The sequence below is a fragment of the Halichoerus grypus genome, chromosome 7, assembly GCF_964656455.1.
Source record: "Halichoerus grypus chromosome 7, mHalGry1.hap1.1, whole genome shotgun sequence".
Lineage (NCBI taxonomy): Eukaryota > Metazoa > Chordata > Mammalia > Carnivora > Phocidae > Halichoerus > Halichoerus grypus.
The window spans coordinates 131,780,425-131,792,748 of NC_135718.1; the positions used below are offsets into that span (position 1 = coordinate 131,780,425).

Consider the following 12,324-nt stretch of genomic DNA (forward strand, 5'->3'; position numbering starts at 1 on the left):
CATAAGCCCGGCAGAGTGACTTGGGACGGAAAAATTCCATTATTGAGAGGCAGACGGGGGAGGCGCCACCGACTTCTGGCCAACAAGCCCCACCCACCCCCACCCTGCATGGGGACACCTTTCCAGGAGCCCTCACATCCCTGCTGCATTCCGACCCTCTTGTCCTAAGTACTGTCAAGGACCTAGATGTGCCCCGTGGGAGCACGGGAGCTCGGTGACCCAGAGAAAACCCACCCTCCTGAAGTGGGGATGGTGTCTTACCAGCCCTCACCCCTGGCCCAGGAGGCAAGAAATCCGCCCCAGTGACCATCAACTTGGGAGGATGCACATGAGCCTTAAACAGAGTTCCCAACACCATTGCCACCCGGCCCCAGCAGGTCACTGGGTGCCTTCTGTTCTCGCTGGGCCAGGCAATTCCTTGTCTCCCCGCCCTGCAGGAGCCATGGCCTAAAGGGTGTTAAGAGATGAGTTTGGGATTAGGTACCAGTTGGGAGCTGACAGGTGAATTCATTTCATTCAACATTTATTGAGCACCTCTTACTTGCCCTGTACCGTGTGATCAGAAAGACCAGCAAGACGCAAGTCAGGTGGGGGGGCCTGGGTGGCTCAGTTGGTTAAGCGACTGCCTTCGGCTCGGGTCACGATCCTGGAATCGCGGGATCGAATCCCACATCGGGCTCCCTGCTCAGCAGGGAGTCTGCCTCTCCCTCTAACCCTCCCCCATCTCATGTTCTTTCTCTCTCTCTCTCTCTCTATCTCATTCTCTCAAATAAAATCTTTAAAAAAAAAAAAGACGCAAGTGGGGAAGGCAAAATGTAAATTGTGACTCACATCATGATGATGTGAGTGTTAGAGACGCAAGCAGCTTGTAGGGTCCCAGAAGAAAGAGTGAGGATCAGGTCTGGGCAACTCTGGGAAGGCTCTATGGCGTTTGGATTAGACCTTGAATACTGAAGAGGATTTCAACAGGGAAAGAAAAATGGGGAAGTATTTTGCTGATTCTTTTTTTTTTTTTTTTTTAAGATTTTATTTGTTTATTTGACAGAGAGAGACACAGCGAGAGAGGGAATACAAGCAGGGGGAGTGGGAGAGGGAGAAGCAGGCTTCCCGCAGAGTGGGGAATCCGATGTGGGGCTTGATCTCAGGACCCTGGGATCATGACCTGAGCCGAAGGCAGACACTTAATAACTGAGCCACCCAGGCGCCCCTATTTTGCTGATTCTTGAAACTGCACCTACAAAGTGAGATCAGAGATGTTTCAACACTGTCCTTTTTACCACACCAGTTGGGTAGTGTAAAGGCAAAATTGTGCATTTGAGTCCAGACTGTGACACATTTTGGGGGCTAGTCACATGTCTTCTCTGAGCCTCAATTTTCTCATCTGAAAAATAGGAATGTCAGCCATTTCACAGAGTTGCCATGAAGATCAAGTCATTCAAGCCCAAAGTGCCAGCCCCACAGTAAGCACTGGATGCATATTTCTTGAGTAAATATAACACATAGCATTTGACGAGAGACTTTTACAAACATTTTAATTCTCCAGCAACATTTTATTACGGTCCCGGCTCACAGTCTAGCAATAGAAAGTGTTACTGACCCCCAAGACTCCCCACTTCCATGGGAGGCTGAGCTCTGCATCCAACAACCTGCCCAACAAGGGAAGAGAAGTCACGTGCAGAGCTGTAACCCTGCCCTCAACAAGGGTGAGAGCGTTTCCCCTCAAATATCTATGGAGGGGTCCCACAATCCCAGCTACTCACTGCCTTGTGCCCATTTTCAGAGTGGGGTCTGTGAGGCACCTTAATCAACTCCTATAAAACATAGGCCAGTATCCAACTCCCTGGATCTCTGGAGGTGGGGTCTGGGGATCTGCATTTGGAACAAACTCCCACTCCTAAGGTATGGGAACGTTCGGGGCTGTTGTCGCCCCTGCCTGGACTGCCCTTGCTCAGACAGACACCAGGGCTTCCTCCATTCAGGTCTGTGTTTAAATGTCTGCTCCTCGGAGAGGTCTCTCCTGGCCACCCGACCTAAGAGTTGCCCCTGCCATTTTCTATCCTCTTCATGTGCTTTACTTTTCACCATGAAGTACTCAGGACCTGACCCTATATTACACTTATGTTTGCATGCTTATTATCTGGCTCTCCCCCGAAAATGGAAGCTTCAGGAACATGTCCGTTCCGCTGTTGGACCTTTAGCGCCGACACCAGCGCCTGCTAGAGAGCGGATCTTAGCTACTTGTTAAATGAAGAAGTGCTCTGTACCCCGGCAGGTGCGCTGGTCACTAGTGCTGTCTGCCAAATAGTTCCAGCTCTTTCCCCATTCTGAGCACAGGACGGCATTGCCCCCCTTGTGGAGGGCGGGCTCTACGCCTCGGGGCTCTCTTGGCTTCCTTCTGCACAGTGGCCGGCAACATGTGATGTGGTGGCCGCTCCATCAGCCCGGGGCCCTGAGTGGCTTTGAAGAAGAGCCTCCCTGCCAACTGGCAGAGGGCATGTCAGAGTGAGAAAGAGGTTTCTAGTTTAAAGGCAGTGAGATTTGCAGGTTATTACCGCAGCATAACCTAACCTGTCCTGACTGGTCCAGTGAACTTATGCAAACAGCTGTTCTCTCAGAATCACTGGGAGGTCCCCGACATGCTCTGGGGATTTCAGCGACTTCAGATGCCTCAAAGCCAAACAAAACCGAAAACTTCCCCTTCAGAAAGTCAGGATGCATTCTGTCCTTCCCCTTTCCTTCCTACTGGGAAGCTCAGCAGGGGGTGGGCGGGGGACAGCCCTGACACAGCTCCACCCCCCCACCCCCCCCACCCCCACCCCCGCTGTGGAGGAACCAACACGCTCCCTGACCACCTCTGAAGTGACCTCACACACTGACCACACACTCCAACAACTGGCATAATCTTTCCCCTTGGTCAAAAATAAAAACAGCACACCTACTCTTCTGGGAGTGAGTCACAAACAGAAAAAAGTCGATGGCTCTGGGCCAAGAGGATCTGCGAACACGGGAAAAACTCCCAGTGGACGTGTCTCAGCAGATGCTGTGCTTTCACCCTGCTGGCCCGCCGGACCAAAGAGCCATCCAAACAACTCTGAACCTCAAGCATCGGACACTGCGCCAGGCCAGGCATCGTCCTGACCCTCCACTGAGACTCGGATTTCTTTAGTACTTCCTCCCTGGGGAAGGAGGACTGACTTGAGAGAGAGAGTGTGTGTTGTGGGAGGGGCTGCTCCTTCAGGGAAGAAGGGGACTGGGCTGGGAAAGATGGTATCAGAGGAGGCAAGTCCCAGGCAGGGAGCCTCCTGTTAGGGGTCAGGGGTGGCAACTACCTCTCCCAACCTCAATTTCTTGGCTCAGGCAGATGAACCTTAAGATAAACTTGATAAACTTTTTGGGTTGGCTACATGAGGTTATGTTATCCCCATCTTCATCTCCGTTCCCATCCCAGAAGCCAAATGTAGGGCTCTGGCCCTGAACAACCTCCTCCACCATCCAGGGCCGAGAGCAGCCACCCCCATTCCTCCAAATCAGAGCTGGAGCAGGAAGGGAAACCCAATTTTTCTGTGCATCTCAGACAAATGGGAAGGGGTTTATGTCTGGTTGTTCCAGACAGTCCTCAGTTTCCCAGGGCTAAAGGAGACACTCATCCAATGAGCCTCTCTATATGGGGGACCTGGCCTGGGCTGCCCAAACTCATGCTTGGGGGGGGCAGGGAGGGGGATGGAGGACAGAGATGGCAATTGTTGGCAATTATTTCACAAATGGCATTTTAGAACTGGCCTTTCAGAGATGTGCTCATTGCCGGGTCCTTTCTTCTTGCCATACCCAGCTGTCACCCAGAGCTCAAGCTGGTTCCACACCCTGGACCTCACCCAGCTCCCTGCCTCCTGGGAGGGAGTGATCTCCTCCAACGAGTCTCAAGCCTGTGGTGATGGATGGATAACAGAGGGGTGGATACAAGCAGATCTTTATACGCAATGCAGGTTTCTGCAACAACCCCAAGAAAACTGCCGAAAAAGTGGAAGAGGTGGGAATAAGAGACCAAAAAGGAGAACTGTACTTTCCTGCATGAACATTCAGCAGAAAGCATTCAGGGATAGAACCCCCCTCCCGCCCCCCGCCATGAGTTTTTTTCAGTGTGCCCACTGAAGTTCACCTGCCCTGTGGGGAAAAGAACGGAGAAGCCCCCCTTATCACCACCCTAGATCTAGAGTAGTGGAGTCCTTGGGCCAGCAGCAGCAACACCACCTGGGAATCTGTTAAAAATGCAACATCTCAAACCTCAGCCCTAAACTCCTACTGAGTCAGAAACTCTAGGGGTGGAGCCCTGTAATCTGTGATTTAACAAGCCTTCCAACGGACTGCACGCCAAAGTTTGAAACCACTGATGGGAGAGAAAGCAAGGTTCAGACAGGGGAGCGGAAAGGTGGGGGAAGGGAGTAAAAGGGGTGGCTCATGATGCACCCTCCCTCATCTCAACTCCTTCTGCTCTGTAACACCGTCGAGTTGCCTATTTTCCCTTGTGCCCAGAAACCACCTCAAGTGAGAAGCTCCAGCCTCTCGTGAGACCCGGGGACGCGGCATTACGAATGAGGAGGACTTTCTGATTGCCACCACCATGAAGGAGAAGCCATGGACCAAAGCAGGCTGGGAATTCCCTGACCACTCGACTCTTGAAATTTTAGGAATTACCTAAAAATTACCTCCAAGGGGAAAGAAAAAGCAAAAGTGAAGATTCCCCTACCAGACGCTAGGGGGAGTCCCATCTCTGGCCTGGGAAGAAGAGCGTGCGTCTCAGGTCTATAGGAATTTAGATTATTTCCAAAGTTGGTTGCTGGTGACCTGTGTTAAATCAACCAAACTGAACCCCAAGTTTTAAGAGGACAGTCAGTGATCACCGCGTCAGAGTGGTGGATCGCAAAAGCATTTACCTGTCTTCCCACTCCCAGACCAATTTACAGGCAAAAACAAAAACCTAGAGAGGCTGGAGAGGGCCCCGGGTCATGCAGCTGGCCTGTTCAAAGATCCAGCAGTCCCGTTGCCCGCCCACGAGAGACGATCAGAACAGGCTACGTAATTTGTAGGACCTAGTGTAAAGAGAAAATGACGGGCCCTCTGTTCAAAAAGTATTAAGACTTTCAAGACGGTGAAATCAGAGCATCCAAATGGAAGGGACAGAGGAGGTTATGAAGCCGGCTCCGGCGCTAGCAGGAAGGAGTTCGTCTTCGGGTCCCACAGGTGAGCTGTCCGTCCCTAATACAGAGTAGGGCTTTCGGGGCTGGTGTTTCCACAGTAGTTCCTGGAGCAGCTGTGGGGAGAGGAGGGTTTGGTTTAGGAAGATAAGCTCTCCCAAGCCATGCGGCGAGGGAGCGGTCTCACGATCCCCCAGGGCCCCCGATCATACAACCCCAGTCTTCCGGGAAAGGAATATCCTACCAGACAGGGCTGCCCAGAGAGGGGAAATCCAGCAAGAGTGAAAGTCGCAGGCGGGCTAGGCGGCTGCCCGCGGTCAGCCTCGGAAGCGTCCCCCGCGGCGCGTCCCTCGGCGTCACGGGACTCGGCGCTGCTGCGGGAGCCGGAGCGCCGGCGGGGCCTGCCCGACCCACGCGCGGCCTGCTGGCCAGGGGGCGTCGGCGGCGTCGCGGGGGGGGTGGCACGGCCCACACCCTCCCGTGGGCAGGAGAAGCGGGAGGGTGGCGCGCGGACACCCGGCCCGGGGACCTCTCCAAAGACCCATCCCCAGCGAGTTCCTAAGCCCTTCCCTGCCGCCTGCTCCCTCACCTGGGCGTGTTGGGGTGCAGGTTTGCGGGGGGGAGGGGGGAGCTGGTGTTGGGGGAAGTGATGGGAGAGGGAAGGAGGCAGGGCTGAAGGCAAGACGGTCCCGACAGCAACGCCTCTTCAACGGCCCCGGTCGTCCGGTCCGCTCCCCGCAGACGCCCCGAAATCCGCGCTGTCTCCCGCGCCCCCAGCCGCTCGGCCGGTCGGGGGTTCCCCGGGGCGCCCTTCCTGCCGCGCGCCCGTCTCCCCGCCCCCGCCCCGCCCTGCAGGCTGCGGTCCCTTTAAAGGCGCGCTCGTGTGGGGCCGCCCTTCTCTCGAGGCTGACTCGGGAGCCGCGCCGCCGCCGCCGCCAGCCGCAGTCGCTCGCCAGGCATGGCCATGGCGTCCCCGGCCATCGGGCAGCGTCCCTACCGGCTGCTCTTGGACCCAGAACCGCCGCGCTACCTGCAGAGCCTGAGCGGCCCCGAGCTGCCGCCGCCCCCCGGACGCTCCTCGCGCCGCTGCGCCCCCGCGTCCCTCTCCACTGCGCCCGGGGCGCACGAGGGGCGCGGCGCCCGGAGGGCGGCCCGGGGGGACCCGGAGCCCCAACCTCGGGCCTCGCGACCCGCCCGCCCTCTCCGGCCTGGTCTGCAGCAGAGACTGCGGCGGCGGCCTGGAGCGCCCCGGCCCCGCGACGTGCGGAGCATCTTCGAGCAGCCGCAGGATCCCCGCGTCCCGGTGGAGCGAGGCGAGGGGCACAGCTTCGCCGACCTGGCGCTGCGGAGCGGCCGGGGCTGGTGTGACCTGTGCGGACGAGAGGTGCTGCGGCAGGCGCTGCGCTGCGCTAGTGAGTGTGAGGGCAGGGCAGGGGAGGGGCGCGCGGGAAGCCCGCAGGCCGCCGGGGGGCGGGGGGGGGGGGAACTGCCAGGGGGCTGGCGCAGGGGACGGTCATTGCTCTTCTCCACTTCAACCAAGGGAGACACGCCCGGGGGGACTGCTTTTTAGTCCCTTGGCGAGTAGGCTTTAGTGACTGCCCACCGCCCAGGTATGGCGATGCTGTGTTTGACAAATACCTCTTTCCCTGACAGGTGCGTACCCCGCCCCTACACACACACACACACACACACACACACACACACAGAGTCACTCACTCAGGTTGGGGATGATGACCACGGCCGCAAGGTCATTCCGTTGTCTCCCACGCACCCTCTTGCTTTTGTTGTAGCTTCTTGACAGTGGGTTGTGAGACTGGTATTGATATGGCCATTTGACCCGTGCTTATTAGGGTTAATGGGAATATGGCTTGTTTGTCGCCTGTGGTCCAGGCCCATGGTACATGCCCCCCTGTGTTACGCCTCTCCTTTAGGGCGCACTGTTGCGACAGGAAAGAGACCTGGTTAGGCTTTGGATGGAAACAGGCTGTAGGTTGAAGTGAGCCTGAGGTCACCCTGGACCTGTGCCCCGCCCCTTGCCTTTCACCTCTGGCCCCTCAAACCTTTGGACTCTGCTCTAATGTTTGGCAGTGTCCTGTCTCCCTTCCTCCTCCTCTTCCCCCTCCGTCTCCTCCTCCTCCCTCTCCTCCTCCCCCTCCTTCTCCTCTTCCTCCTAGGTTACTGCACCAGTCATCAGGCTCTAAAATTCCCCAACTCCCTGTCCAGTACTTTCCTCTCCGGAGCTCTCAGGCCCCCCACCTCCTTCGGAGACAGACTCTTCTCAAAGCCTGACTGTAGACCACTAGACACCCAGTGTGTAGACTTTCTGAGCAAATTTGCAGTCTTCTTGGAGGTGGGGGTTATTTTTCGCTTCCTACAGTTTGGTGTGTGTATTTCTTTCACGGGTGTCCTCTCCCCATGCCCATATTTGCAGTTGCCATGTTTGGTGGAGGATATCCATATCCACGTGTTTATGTGTTTATACAGATAGTTTAATATCGGAAGTACAAAGCACAGAGGCTGGCACAGCCCCTAACAAGCATCTCTGGAAGTGGCTTGTGGTTTGTATCTGTCAGCAAAGGCCCTCCCCCCTTGAGTCACAAACAGAAAGGCCCACCGCCCCCATCGGACTGCAGCAGCTACCGCCCATCAGGAAAAGCCTACCTTGCCCGCGTCCGCAGTTCCCAGCAGAGGCTGTGCGGGGTGCCTCCTGCTGCAGCCGGCTTCGGGCAAGGAAAGCTCACCTTCTAAGCCAGGGTCAAGTGGAAGGGAAGGATTGGAGGGGAAAGTAGGTGTTGCTCCCTCCACCACCAGAACTCACAGTTCAGGTGCTAATACAAAAGGAAAGAGCGAACTTTCTAGAGGTGTGTGTTGTGGGTGGAGGGCTGCCGTCACTTGGTAAACGCTCTTGACCCTATAGTCACATGTAGCTTGCCCATGATGTCTTGGCCACGATTGCCCTCTCAAGGGTCCTAGGGTACGTGACTGTCTCCACCAATTCTATAAACACACACAGAGCCAGTATTCTCATTGTCATGGATCTAGTTGTGCTAGAATCCTGAGAAACCCACTTCATTGGAATTCTAGTCTGTAGTAAGACATTTGGGGGAATGCCTGAATACCAGAGATGGGAGCAGGGCTGGAGTCAGGGGACTAATGAGCAGAGTCTCTGTCATTATTAATATTTAACTACTTGTGGACCTGTGGCTGGATGGGAACAGTTGAGAAATGTTCTGATGTGCAAATGAGCCACAGGCAGGTGAAGACACAGCTGGCCAAACTCACCGAGCATCTTTGTGTAAGTTGAAGATCTAATTCCGTGGTGGGCTTGGTTTGTTTTATCTTTGTTTTGAAAAGCAAGGTTCAGAAATATGACCTTAAAAAGGCGGTAGCAGGCAGCGATTAAGAGAACAGACTGACACTAGAAGACCTGAGTTCGAATCCTTACTCTGCCACTTAATCTCTGTGTTATTCTGGGCCTCTCTGTGCGCATCTGCTTCCTTGTTTTAAAAAAAATGGGGATAATAACATTACCTACTTCATTGTGTTAATGTGAGAATTAAATGAATTAATATATGTAAAATGCTTAACACAGTGCCTGGCAAAAGGCATTATGAACGTTTAATGCAATACGAATGTTATTGTTATCCCCTCCCATCCAACAGCTGTAACAATTTGTCTGGGCTCATGACACCTCTGAGGATCACCTTTCCAAGCAGTGAGTACAGTTCTCAAATCCTGCCTGGCTGAAGTAATGGGGAAGTGAGTGCCATGAGCGTCCCAGGATTTGCGGGTATTAACTGTCCTCCAGAAACACCACTCCTGCCCGCTGTGGTCGAGAAGCATCCTCACTGAATGCCAGTAGCTTAGAGAGCACTAAGACATTGATGCCTTGTCTTTATATCACTTGCCCCCAACAAAGTGCCAGGCTCAGAGCAGCCTCAGTAAGTAGCATTTGATGAAGGTGGTGGCTTGTTTTTCCTCTTCAACCTCTCTGTTCTTGGAAACAAGCAGAAGGGCAGTGGTATATGAATGACATAGGTCAGGGCAGGAGCCTGACGATGGGTGGCAGCCATGTTGGCAAGATGTGCTCTTAATAAGGGAAACTTTTAGAAAGCTGTCTTCCCACGGTCTGCCTGCCTGTTTAGTGAAAACCCCTCTAACTTAGCCTTACCCCTACTTCCAGGTCTGTAACGGACTCTGGTTAATGCTGGATTTGCCCACAGAGGGGTTCAGAGTTAATATTAATCTCCAGGATTAAAGAAATCATGTTTATTAGATAGAGAAAGATATCCAGTGGGGTTTGGGGGAAGAGAGAGGCAGAGAGACAGAAGCAAAAAGAGAGAGACGCAGAGAGACCGAGAGACACACAGAGAGATTATGTGAACGCTTGTGTGCTTTGGGGTGGGGGCAATGGCAGTGGCGAGAACCCACCTCCAGCATTCCAGGAGGGCAAGGCCAACAGCAAACACCCCGCGAAAGTCACCGGCTGCCCTTTGGCTTTGGTATCAGAAATGTCCTTTACAGGTCATGGACCGTTTCTTCTGTAGAAGGCACATGGAGTTGACCTTTTACCTTTCATCTCGTTTTGTGGATATGTAAGCCATCCTGGACTAGAGAAAGTCTGGAAAATGGGGAAACCCGAAGTCCAACTCCACATTCAAGGAGGGATGCTTGGACATACCTTACATGATGCTAGTGAGTGCCTGGAGCCTTCTCTGGACGCATCATTGTTCAGAACTATGAAGTGTTATGTGATTGGGATTATAGGGTTGAAAGGGGAGCCCTGGGGCTCCTTATCCTACTCCCCATTTGATAGATGTTTAATTATGATGTGAAGAGGAGGTGCTCGCCATGAGACCTCAGGGACAGGGGATTTTCTGGGGTGAGTGAGACTGATGTCCCACAGGGCCCCTTGTCCAGCCTTCCCGGCTCTGTCTTGTCACTTCATTAATGGCTGGGCTCAACCCACCTCTCTGTAAAGACTGGAACCACCCATGTGACAGCCACTGGGTCCTGTGGAGTCATCTCTTGTGGTGACTTCTTTCTAGGAGAGGTTACTGCGACATTGAGTTGCCCTGGTGCAGACCCTAGAACTCTTGGGCACTTGGAAAGCATTTTATTTGTCCAGTACACCCAGCAACACTGAAGTGTGTGGCTTGAAGTCCTTTCGTGGACTCAGGCCCCTGTTTGGCTGGGGAGGTTAAGGAAAAGGACGTTGAGTTGTTAAAGAGAGTGGAACCCCCCACCTCCAATTCCTCCCGCCCCGGGCTCTAATTGGGATCTGCTCCTAGGAAAAGTCCTAGTGGAGTAAGTGAGTGAGTGAGTGAGTGTGTGTGTGTATGTGTGTTTGGGGACAGAGAACAGACCTGGAATGCTTTGAGGGAGGCCTTCTGAGGTCCCTAAGCTGTATCTTGTTTCCTCTCCTCCCTGCTTCCTGTCTTCTGGAAAGATGAAAGTGAAAGCATTAAATGTGGGCTTAATTGTCCCCCCTCTTCATCAGAGCATGAAATTTTCTGATTATGGAGGGAAGGGGGCTTGAATCCCAGGTACAGTCAAAAATGATTAATGCCACTTGTCTGCCAGCCTAATTAGACTTGGTAATGAACGAGTGTTTGCCTGCTGATCCTACGGAGTTATTAGGTGGAAGTGAATTGACATCTCCCCTCAGCGCTGAGGCTTTGGTCTGGGATCCTCTCTCTTCCCCCCAAGTTTATCAGCCACTCAGCCTCGGCCAAGCCTGGCATGTCGGCCCTGAGTGACAGGGAATAGACAGCCCCCTGCCTGGCCCCCAGGACCCTGCCTGGCTGGTGAAGTGGCTCCTGCCACAGGGGCTGGCTCATGGGGGTGAAGAGTGTGTGAGGAGAGGGACCAGAGGCTCAGGCCAGGCCCAGCCCACCTCTGAGCACAGGAAGACCAGTGGTAGTGCCTTTTCCCTGAAGAGCCCAAAGGATTTTCATGCTGGCTTCCACATTCATCCTTGGAATGGCTTCCTGAGGTCAGAACGCAGGGATGCTGCTGCCGAAGTCTTACGTGGGCAAGGAGGCACCGACCGTCCCCCTGGCTAGGGGCTGGACAAGGTTGGAACCTCTCAGGTGGGGCAGAACTGGCTGGCCTCGAAGGCCTTGGGGCCATCTCAGGCTGTCGGGTCATTTCCTTCCTTCAGGCCCTGCCCAGCATTTCTGGGTCCGAAGCCACGCCTGCATAGGCTCTTCCGAGGAGCTCTGGCTCCCACCCCATTCCTCAGTTTCCCCACAGAAGGAGCTGCTGGCCATTCTTGCTCTGCCCAGGGTACTATTAAGGCTGGTGAGGAAGCTGTAAATACACCTCTGGCCTTATCAGAGGCCCTTCCTGTTCGCATTCCTCAGATGACAAGGTGAAAATTCTTGGGCAGGTGAATATTTGTGGGTGCGCAGAGCATGCAACCGGAATGTGCCCCCCCCGCCAGCCCGAGCCTCCGTCAGCAGCCAGTCTTCCCTCTTGCTCACAGATCTGCTGTGCTGGTGGCTGGAGGCTGTCTGCCCCCCAGGCCACCCCCGGCCCCAGCTGGGTTCTGGCTCTGCCTGGGTCGGGGCGGGCCGGCGGTGCTGACGCGGGGAAGGCCAGCCCGGACTGGGGAGATGGCTGGGCATTTAGTCATTTGTGGTTTTGTTCCAAGAGTTTTGACAAGCTTCTCTCTGCATGTTCAGGGCAGAATCTCAGGGTTGGAAGGGGAGCTGAGCCAGCTCTTCGACTTTGGGGAAAGAGCAAGGAGGCCAAGGTGATGATGTCAGGCAGGGCAGTGGGCTCTCTTCCCTGGGGGCTCTGGTTTAAGTGGAATCCCATCCGTACTGGGGACTAGCCGTGGGGAGCCCTGCCCCGAGGTTAAGACTATGTGGACTCAGACCTGGGGAGGTGATGTTTGGGTGCTCTCTGAAGTACCCCACACACCATGCTGAGGAGACCTGGGCAGAGCCCGTGCACCCCACGAGCTCTCCGTGGTGTGGTCTTTGGCCAGAGTGGCTGACAAGTTCAGGTGGGGCCTGTTCTAGCCTGCCTGTGGTTCCTGGCATAGAGAAAGTTCTTGAGAGATGCACCCACAGAAAAAGCAGTGACGTTGGGTTCTTATTTTGCCCCTTTGGGACAGGAAGGAAGG

The 12,324-nt window shown here is 54.6% G+C and overlaps 1 protein-coding gene and 1 long non-coding RNA gene across 2 annotated transcripts in view; one reads left to right on the top strand and one right to left on the bottom strand.

The window, feature by feature from the left end:
• Positions 1-1,515: 1,515 nt before the first annotated feature.
• On the bottom strand, positions 1,516-5,990 carry LOC118526182 (uncharacterized). Its single transcript, XR_004912500.2, has 2 exons — positions 5,437-5,990; positions 1,516-5,308 (listed from the first exon to the last, which is right to left on the bottom strand). It is a non-coding gene; the product is annotated as an uncharacterized LOC118526182 (long non-coding RNA).
• A 145-nt stretch (positions 5,991-6,135) lies between these two features.
• The window catches only part of RASSF5 (Ras association domain family member 5), a 65,729-nt gene continuing 59,540 nt past the window's right edge, over positions 6,136-12,324 (top strand). The window contains exon 1 of the mRNA XM_036077212.2: positions 6,136-6,604. Within this exon, the coding sequence (XP_035933105.1) occupies positions 6,151-6,604 (454 nt within the window). The 5' untranslated portion in view covers positions 6,136-6,150. The remainder of the gene's footprint in view (positions 6,605-12,324) is intronic.